General features: G+C 31.4%; 2 protein-coding genes across 4 annotated transcripts in view; both read left to right on the forward strand.

Annotated features, from left to right (window-relative positions):
* Positions 1–1,893: 1,893 nt before the first annotated feature.
* Positions 1,894–11,242, forward strand: LOC130655528 (uncharacterized). 2 transcript variants are annotated; one of them, XM_057458303.1, is made up of 5 exons: positions 1,894–2,260; positions 5,370–5,870; positions 7,046–7,528; positions 9,362–10,228; positions 10,365–11,242. In XM_057458303.1, the coding sequence occupies exons 1-5, from the start codon at positions 2,227–2,229 to the stop codon at positions 10,478–10,480; spliced, it is 2,001 nt and encodes a 666-aa protein (XP_057314286.1). In that variant the 5' UTR covers positions 1,894–2,226; the 3' UTR covers positions 10,481–11,242. The 2 variants fall into 2 exon arrangements, with proteins under 2 accessions (XP_057314286.1, XP_057314285.1); XM_057458302.1 differs by lacking the exon at positions 1,894–2,260 and having other exon boundaries at positions 2,268–5,870.
* Positions 11,243–11,488: 246 nt separating this feature from the next.
* Positions 11,489–16,164, forward strand: part of LOC130655524 (uncharacterized) — a 31,769-nt gene continuing 27,093 nt past the window's right edge. The window contains exons 1-9 of one of the 2 annotated variants that reach the window (XM_057458295.1): positions 11,489–11,738; positions 11,820–12,100; positions 12,276–12,542; positions 13,713–13,916; positions 14,020–14,238; positions 14,331–14,561; positions 14,699–14,840; positions 15,459–15,845; positions 15,912–16,147. In XM_057458295.1, the coding sequence (XP_057314278.1) occupies positions 11,822–12,100; positions 12,276–12,542; positions 13,713–13,916; positions 14,020–14,238; positions 14,331–14,561; positions 14,699–14,840; positions 15,459–15,845; positions 15,912–16,147 (1,965 nt within the window). In that variant the 5' untranslated portion in view covers positions 11,489–11,738; positions 11,820–11,821. The remainder of the gene's footprint in view (positions 11,739–11,819; positions 12,101–12,275; positions 12,543–13,712; positions 13,917–14,019; positions 14,239–14,330; positions 14,562–14,698; positions 14,841–15,458; positions 15,846–15,911; positions 16,148–16,164) is intronic. The other variant, XM_057458296.1, reaches the window with a different exon arrangement.

A 16,164-nucleotide genomic window follows, 5' to 3' on the forward strand; every position in this document is an offset into this window, starting at 1 on the left:
ACTTTAACTAAAAAAAATTGTTTTTTCAGGCGTTTTCAGGAAGATTTAGACACACGCACAGCAAAAAGCATAAAACAAACATTTGGCATTCTTTCAGTTGCTCTACATTGGCCAACCCTTATAAAATTTTCCATTTTGCCTGCGTTTAATCAATTTGCGTATGTGTGGAGATTTACCTGTCCTGAAAATGCCTGTATTTTAACTATTTTTACCATATTAGGTCCTGAAACATGACTAAGCCAGTTGGTGTTTTAGACAACTACATAAAGGCAAGCTAATTTTTAATCTAAATTAGAAACACACACACAGCGTGTACTTTTGTTTGTCACTTGCATCTGTAAAATGTAATCAAAACGATTCAGTTAGTTAAATTTGATTTTCGTGTTCTTGGCCTTCTCGGACTTGATTTTTAGAAGTTGGATAGGTTCTTACCAATCAATACCTACTTCTTTTATATTAAAAGTGTGTACAGTAAAATCAGTAACGAATCAGCGAAAGTAACAAGCTATAGGACGTTTTTTTAAGAAAACTATTTAAAAAGGGTAAAAGTAGAGCTTAACATATTGTTTATGGGTACATGGATGGTGCAGAAAGAAGCACTCCTGAATTTTAAATCAATAATATATAAAGATAAAGAAATAATAAGTTTAGAACAATAGAGTAGTCTTTCTCCAGACGGTACATCTTTTTTTAATTCATTTGTCACATACATCATTTTCAGTCTTTTTTTTTGCATTTGTAGCAGTTGCTTATACACTGCTTCAGCGAGTTTACAAAAGTCTTTACTCTTTTAAAACCTCTTGTGAAAAGAAAAATAACAAAAATCTATTCTTGTCAATTGTCTATCATTTGTAATTTTATTTTAATTCCGAATATGATTTCGACAAATTTAATTCGATTAATTAATTCGTGTAGCATTGTCTTGCCTCTTTAATTTTTAAAATATTTAATTTCAAAGCACAGCAGTAGTTATATTGATAAATTTTAAGTGGTATTTTTTATTTAATAGTTTATATTTAAGGACCTGTGCTTTTTCACAAAATGTTATAATAAAAGCAGCATGGTCCTTATTATAACTCATTGTCAATTCTGTGTAACATGTAGTTACACTTAGTATTAGAAGATTTAGTATAAAAGTTGTTGGTTATATTTAATGTGGGTTTTTAACAGTTACTGCTTTTATTTATAATATACTTTTAAAAAGGGTGTCCTGTTTTTTATGTATAGTCCATAATTATATGAAATTTTATTATTTTGGGGGATAATGTATTTTGTTTCTTTTATTACCGTAATGCTTCGAATAAACGCCCGGGGCGTTTATTAAATTTGTTGACATTTTTGAGGGGCGTCTATTCGAGGGAGGCGTTTATTAAATTTTTTACGCTTCGTCTCTTTTGCAGTTTTTAAGGATACCTACCTATAATATATATCTTCACAACAGAAAATAAAAGATATTCACATGTTCTAAAGAATGAACTTCAAAAGGGAAAAACTAAATTTCCAACCTTAATCATAAGATTTAGGAAAAAAGTAAGTAAGTATACTGTTATTATCGCCTCGAATAAACGCCCCTTATGACGGATCGGCGTCTATTAGAGGGGGCGTTTATTTAAAAAATAACTGAAAAGGAGGGGCGTCTATTCAAGGGGGCGTTTGATAGAAGGGGGCGTTTATTCGAAGCATTATGGTATTTGAGTGTTTTTTTCCTTTTAATGTTCTCAGTTAATGAGTTTTTTTATGAAACTACTCGTTAACCGTTATTGTGAAAAAATAAAAGAGAAAAGCTGTTACTGATTTCATACAAGGCTGATGCAAGAACGAATCAAATTTTGTTTAGGGCTTAATTTTTGCTTATTAGTTTGAGGTCAAATAACTCACGTAATCTTCTGAATGGTTTTAGAATTTTTTAAAAAACTGTGAAAATTGTTTTAATGTTTTTTTCTAAACTATACGAAGGTGTACCTGTTATACTATATTTTTGTTTAGTGTTTTTATTTAGATGTTATTGCATACAGTATGATTTTGTAATATGATGTACAGGTTGTTAATTAAATCCTCTATGCTTTGTTGTTGAAAGTTATTTCTTCTTTTAAATGGCCGGCTGAAGTATCTGTTTTTGTACTAAAAAAGTGTTATTTCTATGAAGTCATCATAATACAGTGATAAGAATGTTATTGGATTAAAAAGAGAACGAGAGATTATTCAACATTTGGTACAAAATAGAAAATGATCACAAACAGATTTACAAGATTTCAACAAAGTAAGTTCCTTTTTTCTATTCTTTAACTGTTTTAACATTTCTAAAAACAATTCTATATGTCATTCTTGACTTCAAACCACAACCATTGTCAGTATGATAAAATCTGATGGTGATATTATATTCTGGTTTAATAACAAACAACATAGAACGACCACCCCCCATGTTAAATATAATCGTGAGGTGTATTTGGCATAATGCAGTTTTATCTGATTCATCAACATATACATATACATACACCTACAAACATGTACTATAAAAATTTGCTAGTAAGTTACCAGAGCACCCTGTTTTTGTATTTTTAGATGCCAAATGATGAGTTCTTACATTTTTAGTGCAATTTAGTTACTTTTTGATGTTTTATCGTCTTCCAAAATACAACCACGTTTCAGTTGCCAAATTTGAATTCAGGCTATTGCGTACTCTGTTTATCTGGCCTAATTTTAACCCTTGTCATCCCATAACATTCTAAACAATTTTTTGGTTTTCTGTCCAAAAAAATCCTGGTGTCTACTAAACTTAGCACCAACTTTTTATTTTTCAAATAATAAATATTTGGTTTCAAAGCAGAAAGTTTTCGGCTATTTGTTGTTTTGTCTGTGAACTGATGCAGTAATGCTTTGCACAAATTATACCATTATAATTATGACATTCTTATCTGCTCTTAAATATGGCTGCATATTTCAAATACACACCCTTCCATTTCAAACAAATAATTATTTTTTTCACTTGAAAGATATAGAGTACCTTAATGCTGAATATCATTCGTAAAGACAATGTATTTATAGCAAATCTTTAATTTTGCCTTCACCAAGCATTTGGCACAGACACATACGTAGGATGATTGCCGGGTGTGCTTTATTAGTTACACTCTTCTATCTCATGCCTCCAATTTTGGTACTTCCATAAAGGTATTCCTTTACCAGTTAGAGCTTTATGAACAATATCAACCTGATGTTATGCTGTTTCCCAAGTTCAAAGTGTTCTAGCCCATATACTACCACATTGAGATAGGCCGATGCGAGTTTCTGTTTCCGTGACCTGAGATATAGGGATCTCGAAGATAAGCAGTTGCCTTTGGATTAAAGGGATATAAGATTTTGTAGAAATCTGAATTTTTAAGTGATTTTGAAACAAGAACCATTTACTAATGCATGCCCAGTTTTTGGCGTCTGTGATAAACCATAAATAATTAAACCCTGGAAACAGACAGGAGAGGAATGCACTTATTGTTTTCCTTTTACCTGGCTTCTACTTATGATGTTTCACCCACAAACAGCAATTTGAAACGTTAGAACATCTGCATTATTCAAACTGTTCCAAATATTTCATCGAATTTACCTGCCCTTGTAAGGAAAACATGGAGTCTTAACTGGCATAGTAAACAAAGGTAACACATGTTATACAAATTCCATCCTTTAAGTGGTATATGTCCTTGTTACACGTTGGTTTTAATTGTGCCTGCTTTATTATCTCCACAAAGTCCAAATCCCTTTATATGTTTCTTTTGCATCGTTCTCCTTTACCTATTGGTCCTTCTAATTTCTTGCTGGCTTTGAACATTCTCTAAAAAAAACTATTACAATAACCAGCAAGACTCCCCTGAGATTCTTCATAGTTATTAATGAATTAACAGGATCTTCTTTGGTTTACAATTTTCTTCTTTTACTCTAACAACAATAACATCTTGTAACCTTTGTTCCCGTTTCTCTTCTAAAGAACAGAAAAAGACAATCCTTATTTAACCAACAATAGCAGACTCGTTCAATGCACTGTCACAGTGTCAACAGCTTATAGTTATCAAGTTATCATGGTTTTGCCCCAGTGTTCGTTGTAATGATGTGATTGTTGTCCAGTTATTTAGGTAATAACAATAAAAAATTCAGCTTAGTTACTTTTCACCACTCAGGTACTATGAAAGGTGGACGACGTTACCGGGATTTTGATAAAGATCGACATAACAGTTGGCTTAAGTACGTTGGCTGCTGCAATTCTGCAGTTGATTTATCTCATTTAAATATTGTTATACTATTTTTACCAGAACTTAACTCGCCTAAAAAAATAGGAAAGGGAATTAATTTCCCTAGTCGTCTGAATTTGATAATTAACCCAGTCGAGTAGGGAGGCAAAGTTTGCTCCCTTTGTTTTCAGGATCGATTAATTATTCAAGTACTGCTGCCTTTAGTCATTTAATTTTGTCTTATCTTTGTGGCTCGATGCCCATGCACATTTCTCCAGTCACGACGGGCGGGGACTGGCCCACAGCCGTAATGATCAGTGTAAGGCCTAGTGTTGGGCGCCTTCAGCACGTTTACTACTGCTTCAGCTCAGAGCTACTGCCAGGGTTTCAAGTACTGGCGCACAGGTCGTTGCCTGCTACAGTTTATAATTTTTTTAAGAATTATTCTAAAATTTAATTTATTGCCTAATTGTTATGCTTTTGTGTTCACGCGTCGTGTATTATTGTTTTTACGAGTCCTACGTAATGTTTAATCCGAATCCTTGAGATGGTTTAAAGCACTATGCTAACATTCTGTCATCATACAAGTGTTATCATAACAACCAACTGGTCCGTCACTTTATCTTGAATTATTTTTTATTTTTTTGTTGTGGCTGTAGCCAGTCTGTATAAATTATCAGTTTTTTCTTGTGCCGTACTGCTTGTGCTCATACTTCAAAATGGTTTGTGATAGAAGGATTGTTTTTCCATTAAGGATTTTCTCAAATAATAGCTTAACGTCCATGCTGGACAGTAAGATATCGTATTTAGCACTTTATTTTGGGTGCGTAAGCCCAGTTTTAATTGCAACCTCTATCCCTGTAGACCAGACACTTCGATGCAGTTTGTTGTACTGTAAACCCATTTTATCATTATCTACTTGAGGATATGCTTGAAGGTCATTAAAAAAGAAAACGTTTCGTTAAATTCTTTGCCATTATCAGTACTATCTGCTATTATTTCTATGCCTTTAAAAATGATAGAGCTTGTGATGATTATATTTCATATGAAACTGGAAGCCTATACTTATCTTTATTACTTTTTATTTTTACATGTTTTTATGTACTGGATGGAACAACTTATATTTAACACTTTTAAGAATATTTTATATAGTATGGATGTCTTTAATACATGAGGAGGAGGAGGATGAGGAAGAGGAGGGGAAAGAAATTGCAATTGCAGAAAGTACTGCCATAAAAAGTAATGCAGTTACGAAGATAACTAATTGGTGGAGAAAAATAATTGAAAAAGAAAAATTGCATAAAAAACAGAAGTCATCAACCCTAGTTGAAGAAGACAAATATTTTAAGAACGGAACTTGTATTGTGTGTGGAGACAAATGTTTAAAAACTTTGCTAAATGATACCAGCCACGAGAGAAAGGTTACTGAATACGAACAATTCGTTCTTGTCGAGAAAGATTTTAAGGTATTGTTTTATAGTTATGATGAAGTGTATAGGAATGATGCGATGGATATTGATGAATGGCATGAGATTGATATTGAAATAGGTGATCTTTCAAAAAAAATAAGAGTTGTAAGACTTACTAAAAGATGGGAGGATTTTCCAAAACTTCGTGATTTTGCAACTGCTCTTCACATCAAGATAAACAATGGTAAGATTGTATAATTTTGTTTGATATAATTTTTTTAGTTATTTGTTTGTTTGTATTTTAAATTTTATATAGTAATTTCCATAATGTTTTATATTTTAATTTGCTGGAGTGATTTGGTGTAAAACAGTGCAATGATTCTAATTGTCTAGTGTGTATTTTTTTTTTAAAAAAAGGCTTTAAAAATATATCATGTTTACTGCTAGAGAAAAAAATCTTTTATTTACTGATGTTAACGTTAAATGCGTATATACGAATGATAATACGAAACATTGTCATAAAATTTACTTTATCACCAGAAAGACGGTTTTACAGGTTGTTGCACCCCAAAACCTACGCAATAGTACAGTTTGCTATAAGTTTTTGGATATTGATTATTTTATTTTTCTGTTATGCTTGTTGAAACTTCCGCTTGGGTTTATATAATGATCATGTTTTAGGTTCCAGGTAAAAATTCGTATAATATTGAAAGTTGGTAACTTTTTTAATTAGCACTACAAACTCACAACGGTGCCGTAGGAACCGGAAGGACGAAAAAAAATTTAAAAAAATAATGTATCTTTTTTTAAAAAAAAATCAAATTAGAAATTTGTTTCCTTCCCTCCCTTAAAAACCAATCTGTTGCACTGAATTTGCTGTTTCTTTACTACATAAGTAAAAAGAGTGTTTAACGACAATATATTTGGATGTGATTTCCAATGGTAATGTATTTTCAGGAAATAATAATGAGAGGAAAGAGAACCCTGAGATGCGAGTACCTAAACAAGTTTATAGTTGTTTTCTTACTCAGCAAAATAACTCTAGTATAAGGAAGAAAAAAGATGATTTAAATACAATTTCAATGCGTTTTCCGACAATCTAGAGGTTGCAGAGAAAAGGATATTGAAAATTATTCAACATCTTTTTCTCTGTAACCATTGTTTGCCCTTGCGGAGACACTAAATTAAGCCTCCTTTCCCCAAAACAGAATTTCTTTGGTACAGCACAATCAATAAATTCTGATGCTTTTCAAACGTAAGGCCGAATATACAGATACTTTAAATATACATAATTTTTGAAATTATAAAGCTTCTGGTGATTTAATTTATTATCAAACTGTATGCGCAGTCAGATGTTTTCAAACACCTACTTTCACTTTTCGACTTCTACATAGCACTTTAAAAAAATCTTTTTATTAGTGTCGCTGTCGATACGACATAAGGAGGAAGAGGAAGAGGAAATTTCAATTCAAAAATTGTATAAAAAGTATGCTGTACATACAAAGAGAGAAAGAAAAGAAATTAAAAGGCAAAATAATAAATTATGTAACACAGAAGCAGTTGAGGAGAAGTCATTAACCACAGATGACGAAGACCAATATTTTAGAAATGGAGCTTGTATTGTTTGTAGAGACAAATGTTTGAAAAATGACAGTAGCCATAAAATAAAGGTTAGAGAGTATGAACAATTCATTCTTGTTGAAAAATATATCCTGAAGTTGGATGATGAATTTGTTAATGTTTATACAAATTCCCCAATGGATATCGATATATGGAAGGATATTGCCAGTAATATATGTTATCTCTTAAAAAGAATAAAATTGGCAAGACTTGATAAAAACTGGAAGGACGTATCCACTCTTCATAATTTTACAACTAATCTATGTGACAAAATTTACAATGGTAAGAAACAGTATGTATGATTTTACGTTTTTAGTTTACACAGTATTTAAAATGTTTTGTTTGTCCTCTTACCTTACCTTATTGCAGGAAATTAACGAGACACGAAATTAATGCGATTTTGAAATTTCGCGTTAGTACTCTTTTTTAACATTTAAAGTAATAAGTTTTTTAACAGATGTACTTAGTGGTTTAACATTCTTTTTTGTATTAATTTAAAGGCAGCAAAAAACGTCTATGGAAAATTAATGTATGACTAATTTAAATCCAGAGCTCTACTGAAGCACAAATCTGTAGTTGTAACGATGTGATTGTTGTCCAGTTATTTAGGTAATAACAATAACAAATTCATCTTAGTTACCATTCAGGTACTGTGAAAGGTGGACGACGTTACCAGGATTAATTTAAAGACAGCGAAAAACGTCTATGGAAAATTAATGTATGACTAATTCAAATCCAAACTCAAGATGATAGAATATAATTTTGTCTTAACAAAGTAGCCTGAAGACCCAACACAATTTTCCATATTGCCTGGAAATTAGAATACTGACCACGATTTTTGATTGGTTACTTCCATTGTTTTTTGCTCACATGATCATTAACAAAAAATCTTTTTTCTTTAATGTTTTGACCATGAACGGTCTCACTTATCCGAACAAACACAATTAATTCCTATACTATTTAGGAGCGTGACCATGCTGGTATTGTGGCCATTTCTTGATTTATTTTTGTGTTTATTGGTGGTTTTAAATTACGGCTTTGCTATGACACATTCTTTCGTCACTAATCTTTCGTAGACGACGGCATATTCTTAGAAAATGCCTAGTTGTTTGATATCCGTGTACCAAAAAATTTTTTTTCATGCATAGTAAATTATAAGTTTTTGTTCTGTATTGAATTCGGAATCCGTGATCAACACTTCTTTCAAAACCACCTCAGAATTCAGAAGTAATATATTTTTGTTACTTCAAAATTTGCACAAAGAAATGTCCGGGTACCACAAAATACCAGTGTAGAAAATATGATCTAATGGAAGAAGTTAATATGGAATGAACCTGAAATTCCGTCTGGGATTTCAAATTAAACTGTAGAATTTGACACCTAAATTTCTTTTTTAGGATCAGTTTTGTTTTTTGAAAGAATAGTAATATTTTGGGTACCTTAATTTACATGCATTACATAAACGTTACTCTTATATACTTTCAATTTACCAGTAATTATAAATTATTATTTAATTATTGAATTTAAAAATGGGTAAAAGCAGTTTAATTCAACAAAATTAAATACAATTTGGGCTAATATATAATGGGTAATAAAATAGTGGTTAAATTTTTTTTACATACAGTTGTACAATGTAATGCATAATACGATATTACACATGGGATACAACATTGCAATACAATACACGCCATTAAGCATATAACATATAACAGGAAATAGTAAGACTAACAACGGCCACATGAAATGCATGCAATTATCTTCCTCTCGCAATTAAGATTACCAATATATTTTATATGTTTTATGCAATGTATTGATATGTTATGTATTATACGTAATAATCAGTGTATTCTGTGTTACTAGTCGTAAGCCCATAGAAAACTCTATGTAGATTCCCGTCAAAAAATACGCAGAAATTTGTCTATCACTATCCGCACTCACTAACTTTGGCTCACAATCAGACAGCAAACATTATAATAATATAGATTTTATAAACGTGAAAAATCGGTATAGTAAACATTTTATGTCTGATAATGTCTTGTAGATGTAAGATAACGTATCAACAATACAACTTCTAGTATTTATTCTTTTATATGCCCGAATTAATGTTTTTATTAGTGTCGCAACACTTGATGGAGCTTGAAGAACAAGAAGAGTGCATTGTTGTTCTTACGGATGAAAGTCATAGGAGTGTGTCTGAGCTTGAGGAAGAAGTGGACGAGCAAGAGGTTCTTACGGACGAAAGTGTTAGGAGTGGATCTGAGCTTGAGGAGGAAATGGACGAGCAAGAGGTTCTTACGGACGAAAGTGATAGGAGTGGATCTGAGCTTGAGGAAGAAGTGGACGAGCAAGAGGTTCTTACGGACGAAAGTGGTAGGAGTGGATCTGAGCTTGAGGAGGAAATGGACGAGCAAGAGGTTCTTACGGACGAAAGTGTTAGGAGTGGATCTGAGCTTGAGGAAGAAGTGGACGAGCAGGGTGAGGAGGAAAGGGAGGAGAAGGAGAAAAGTACAGCTCGAAGAACTGCTGCCAGAAATAGTAATGCAGTAACCAAGATAGCCAATTGGTGGAAAAAAATAATTGAAAAACGGCATAAGAAACAGCCCAGAAATAAATCAAATAAAACAGAAGCAGATGAAAAGAAATCGTCAACCACAATTGAAGAAGATGAATATTTTAAGAATGGAACTTGTATTGTTTGTGGAGATGGATGTTCGAAAAATATGTCAAATGGCACTAGCCACGAAAAAAAGGTTGAAGAGTATAAACAATTCATTATTGTTGAGAAAGATTTCAAGAGGCTGTATGAAGATTTGCATAAACTGTATGAAAACGATGCGATGGATATCGAAGAATGGCAAGACATCGACACAAAAATAAATGATCTATCAGAGAAAGTAAGTAATGGAAGATATACAAAAAAATGGGAGGAATTTTCAGAGCTTCGTGATATCACCAATAATATACACAAAAAAGTAAGAAATGGTAAGACAACTTTTTGTTTTGTTTGAATCTCTTTGGTTACTTTCTGTTACTTGTGTGCTTCTGAATGTTTTGTAATGACTTGATAAAAAGTGGGGTCTATAACAACATCACAACATTTATTTTTTATTTTTGTTAGTATCACGGCGTTTGAAAAAATTGGAAACAGGAGATTTTATCGATGTTCCGGGGCCTAACCGACGTAAAAATCAAAAAAAAGTTGGAACAAGAAAAGGTATTGTTAATAGAAAATAAACAGAGTGTTTATAGTTGGCTTTTTGACTTTCTATTTTACTGCATGTGGTTACGAAAGGACAAATTTTTAAAATGTAGATACCATGTACACTTTTTATTTATTACTGGTGCATAAGTGGTTGTCTGCTATTATTTCTTTGTTTATTTGCTTGTTTATTTATTTATTTATTTATCTTTATCATGTTGATTTTTTTTAGTGCTGAATTTTTTTTATATACAACGTATATAAAGAGGGTAATTTTTAAGTAGAGATGTGTAAATAAAATATGTAGGTCGTTTAGTTCAATTACCTTGATTTTGCAAAAGTATACCTGCAATTAGAACGATCTGACACCGGAAGACAGTTCAAGTCCAACTTCAAATTTGATAGTTTAGGTACACAGAAAAAAAGTTAAGATTAATTTCACACTAAATATACAATTTGCACCTTTGTTTTAACAATATTGTTACGTGATGTGATGACGACATAGCATTCACTAAGTTAATAATTAACAATCTAAAACAAGTGATATTAAAATTATGATATATTTTAAAAATAATTTATGTTTTTTTAAAAAAAGGATGTTATATTCTAGTTAGTATTGATAAAGAATCTTTTGATGTTACAATTTCTTCATAAATATAACCACTTGTCATGACATATATGATCCTTGCAGCTTGCTGCTCTGTCACCTCTTCATCATTAAGCTATGTTTTATTGGAGTTATCGTCGCATGTATTATTTGCGTACATTTTGAAAATATGTGGGTTGTAATATTCAAAGTGTTTGTTTTTTATCTATTGTGTCTTTTTTTAATTTTCTGACTAGAATATTAGGTTATTTTTATTATGAATATATTTTTTATCTGCATAAGATATAAAAACATTCTCAACAACTGCAAGAGAAGTTTGTTTGTTTTGCTACCTTGAGTAACACTGTAGGTAAAAAATCACATAAGGCTAAGAGAAATCCATCGTTGTTTGAACAAGGCAATATTCTCTTACCTAAGTGCACGGATTAGGTTTGGCTTGCACAGTAATTAGTATTTACACATTGCGTGAAAATACATAAATATTTCATGTATTATATTGTGCTGTATGAAATTGTATTAAAGACAAGTGTAATGATGCTACATAGTACTTTACCTGTAATAAAACTATTATTGTTAGAATCTATAAAAATAAACATGAAATAAAATTTATATTGCACGAGAAAAAGCTTGGAAATGTGAAAATCACAGATTCAGTTCCGATTTAGAAATAACTGAAACATAATATGGTAAGTTAATTTTTTAACTTTAATGTTTTATTGAGCATTTTCTTAATATTATCATAAACAATTGTAATGGAACTTTTGTAGAAATGGATGAACTGAAAAAGATCATCAAATTTGGTTATCATAATTATGAGATTGGAAACATTGAGCACTGCATCGTATTAGGTGGAAAAGGAATTGATATTTTTTGTGCAAAACGTTGGCAGAATGGCAACCATAACGATGAAGCATGTGAACTTTATACTTTACTAATGTTAGCATATATGACTAAAGAAGAAAATCCGGTTAATGTAGAAGCCATAGAGATGTTTAGATGTGCGTTGCATCACAATATACGAAAAACGATGTCAACACTTCAGCATTATGTATGTTTCTTTTGTGAAAATTTGTTTACAATCCTTCTAAGATTTTAAAATTTATCTTTTTAATGGCATCTCAAAAATCTTAAAATGCTCATAAAATATAACCTTCTAAAGCCAATATAGTAAACACAGCAGGATGTAAGTAAAAATTGTTTTTTATCAATTACAATTCTTTAAGAACTCTGGAAAATTCGTGGAAGCATTCTACAAGTTTCTGTTAAAAAAATGTTTCCCTCATGCATTGACACAATCTGGATTCGGTATTATGCTCAACATGATGGACAAAAAATCAAATATGTATCAATCCGACCTACCTTCTGGAATGCAGTCTGTTTACTTATTTTGGTATCATAGTATGGAGGCACGAAACACACTATCCATTGATGAATTTTTTCATTCATTTATGAATCTTCATGTACACAGAGTCAATAAAAGTATTATGAAGGTAGCACTACAAATTAATATTCAGCAAATATTGCATGCCGCTTCGTTAAAATTAAGATTTATCGATTTGAGGTAAAGCAACGTACAGCTAAATGGAATATTGCCCTACTAAAAGTTGATAAATCTGATATTTAGCAAGAATTAGCATGCAATATCTATTTTTATATACCAATTGATCTCTGTGTGTTGTCTCTGAAACAAAATATGCATTTTTGCATGTGAGCAAATTTTTCTTCCGTCTTAATTACTTTTATCACGCCTAATATTTTTCACCAATCAGGTTTATTAATTAAGTTCGTAATAAAAAAAAATAATGCTTGGACGATTTGAATGATTAATATCAACAAGAAGTTAATCAAAAAGAAAGCAAAATAAAAGTTAAATTATTGTGAAATTTTGTTTTACTAAATGATAGTGATGTAACATTCGTGAATTACTAGGTAGGCATTTTTTTATACGACTATAATAATATTACTTGAGTGACCCAGCGTTAAGCACGAGGTTGATCAGTTAACCGTATTACAAACCCGTATAAAGTACTAATGAAAGTTCACTTTATGTATAACAGCGATATAAATAAAAAGACAGCCTATAGTAGCCCTGTCCTAGCAGCCACCGGAAATTTTTATTTTTGCAGAATAACCACTTGTGGCCTGCCATGTCCCAAATCCAGCAAAGGCGCTTACAATGATAAGCATTTCAAGTGTAAAGTCCTTGTCAAAAATTAATTTTCTCAACACTTCGACCAAAATGAAGACTCCAGGTAGATTCATCTAGGCAACTTTATTCTTTCTTTCAGTGTTATTTTCACAAATTTCATTTTTCGCAAAGCTCCAGCTGTGGAATACCTAGTAGCTAACAGCAATCTTACAACTGAAGTGCTTTAACTTTGTAAGCGCTTTACTGGATTTGTCACAAGACAAGTTACAAGTGGTTATGCTGCAAAGTTTCAGGTGATTATTTTTGCTAGAAGAGGGCCATAAAAAACCAGTATTTAGCTTGTATTATTATTTAAACCGCTGATATGCGGCATAAAATATACCTCCACCTTTTATATGGGTATGTCGTAAGATTTTCATGTACGTAACTGCTCAGCCTGGCGTTAAACCCTGGGTCAACCAGTTAGTGCTATTAATTAATTTAAACATTCATATGTTGTGTCATGTTATAGCAAGCTCAAAAGAAATGGTTTGATCTTGGGCTGAAGGAGTTTAATAAAGCATTGGGTGAACAAGCTCTAGTCTCACTTAAAATAGCAGATATATTAAATAGTTTATTGGAAGTGGATGAAGGAGCGTTAATACGATTGGACTTGCATCTTGCAGCTTTCCAAGGTTTTGGGTTGCGAAATGTTGGTGAAGTAGATAAGGAAAAGGTTTGTCTTGTATAACTTTTCTTAAAATACTTATTAGTAGAACAAATTTCGCTTCCAAGAAAGCGTTCAGAAAAAAAATTATTTCATTAATTTACATTTTTAGAAAGAGCTTCTTAATAACTGGTTTAGAAATTGCTCTAAATATATGCAATCAAAAGAATTTGATAAAGGAAGATTTTTCTTTGAGAAGAGCTTATCTCTATTAATCTCCAGTGATAACAGGAATGAATTTTTCATATTTGAAAAATTAGAGCATGTAGATTATGAAAGTGCTTTTACCACCATCAGATCTGGATTCAGAAATGGTACAGCTAATGCCAAGGTAACAAAGTATTTTTAATTCACTTAAATTAGTTAAAATGCAAGTTGGAGGGTCACGGTTTCATATTATTTCTAAAAAAAATTTTCTATTAGAAATTAAATCTGATATGGAAAGATATTGCAGCAATTTTCCTTCAACAAGAACAACTTCTTTTTTCTATTTTATCTTACAAAATATCCTTTGAAATGACAGCCGAAACTGAAATTGAAGTGAAAAGAAATTTAACATCAAATATGTCACTAGTAAGTTTGAAACTACATAAATGGAATGATGCCAAGGATTTTGCCACAGAATGTATTCGATTAGATCCACGATGGGACAAGGTAAAGTATTTTCATTTTAGTAATTCTATAATGTGTAATGTTAATTCCATAATGTAATGTTTGATAAATGAGGGTTTGCGTTAAAGGGAAGTAAAACTAATTTCACATAAGTAGTAATATGGTTCTGTTTTTTATAGGGGTATTATAGACTAGGCCTTGCCTACAAAGAATTGAAGAACTACAAGATGAGTATGTCAACTTATTTAGAAGGTCTTCAGAAAACTTCGAAAAGCAAAGTATTGTTTATTGTGGAAATACTCAAAATGAAGGAAAAATTTGGTATGTTTAATACATTATTAATACACCACTAAAATTTAGTGTAAAATATATATCAATTTTGTATAAAATAAATATTAAATACTGCACCCAATCAATTTCTAAAGGGCAAATTAATCCTTTATTGCATTCTTTAAGGATTCTTTATGAAGCGCTAAGGCTGCAAAAAGAAAATATGTTTTTGTGTATATATTTCTTTTTATGTGCATTTGAGCATAAAACAAATTTAATATACATTTATGTATCATCCAATCAAATAAATAAATGAATTTTAACTCGTCTACAGTTTTTTTTGTGCGTTTTTTGTGCGTTCTTTACTGCCATGCAAATTCCCATAAAAAAAGAATAAAAACAAATAATAACATCTTTTCATTTTGTTGCTCTATTTAGTGTTCTATTAGGAGTGCATTTTCAGAAGTTTTACCTACGGATTAATTGGCAGTCTGTAAAGGGTGACAGTAAATAACCCACAATCATTCCATTGTGGGGATAACAATTATTACAGTGGGAAGTAACGTAACATTCAGCTTTTGAGGTTTCTTGCTTTATTAGGTTTTTTATCCACAAAATGAACACTTTTTCCAAAAACCTGTTCCTCAAAGGTAATTATTGTCATTTTAGGATTACGAAACGATATCCCATCTACAGTATCTTCTGCAGATCTTTCTAAAGCATTAAAAAATTTATATGATGAAGATGCTGGTATATTTTGGAAAATTCTGGATAAAATCATTGCTACTAATAACAAATCGATAGACATAAAACATTACTCATTACAATCTGGCTTAGAGTATGGAATTCAAAGAAGGTTTCTGGAGTATCTCATAAATCACGGTTCTGATGTCAACAAAGTCTGCAACAACTTATCAGTTCTCCAGTATGCACTAAATAAAGAACTCTTTGAAATTTGTGCTATCTTGTTACATTATGGAGCTGTTTTAATGCCGAATTCTCAAACAAAACCTTGTGCACCAATATTGACATGTACTGAGATTGTCCTCGATACAGGTAAAGCACAAAAGCGAATTTGCGCTTAAAGATTTCTTTTTTAAGCACGTATGTTGATCTTTTTAGGAAAAGCAAACATCATGAAGCATTTTCTTAAGATGGAAACTGAAATCTCTTCATGCGACCACAATGGCAATACTGCATTACATTTATGTTGTGTTGGAGAATGTTGTGAAACCAAGATCACATTGATCAACATGTTGTTGCGTGCTAATATAAAGCAAAATGTTGTGAACAAAAACGGTAAAAAGGCTTTGCAGTACTTAGCAATTGGTGATGCAAGAATTAAATGTTTTAATAAGGCAAGTAGAATTCAAGC

This window comes from Hydractinia symbiolongicarpus, chromosome 8 (genome assembly GCF_029227915.1).
Source record: "Hydractinia symbiolongicarpus strain clone_291-10 chromosome 8, HSymV2.1, whole genome shotgun sequence".
Classification (NCBI taxonomy): Eukaryota; Metazoa; Cnidaria; class Hydrozoa; order Anthoathecata; family Hydractiniidae; genus Hydractinia; species Hydractinia symbiolongicarpus.

What these genes read in the sequence shown, in the direction of transcription:
- LOC130655528 (XM_057458302.1), top strand. Translation starts at nt 5,309, where the DNA reads ATGTTTTTATGTACTGGATGGAACAACTTATATTTAACACTTTTAAGA. An exon ending in ATGTGACAAAATTTACAATG is followed by an intron (nt 7,529 to 9,361) that starts GTAAGAAACAGT and finishes TGTTTTTATTAG; the next exon opens with TGTCGCAACACTTGATGGAG. An exon ending in ACACAAAAAAGTAAGAAATG is followed by an intron (nt 10,229 to 10,364) that starts GTAAGACAACTT and finishes TATTTTTGTTAG; the next exon opens with TATCACGGCGTTTGAAAAAA.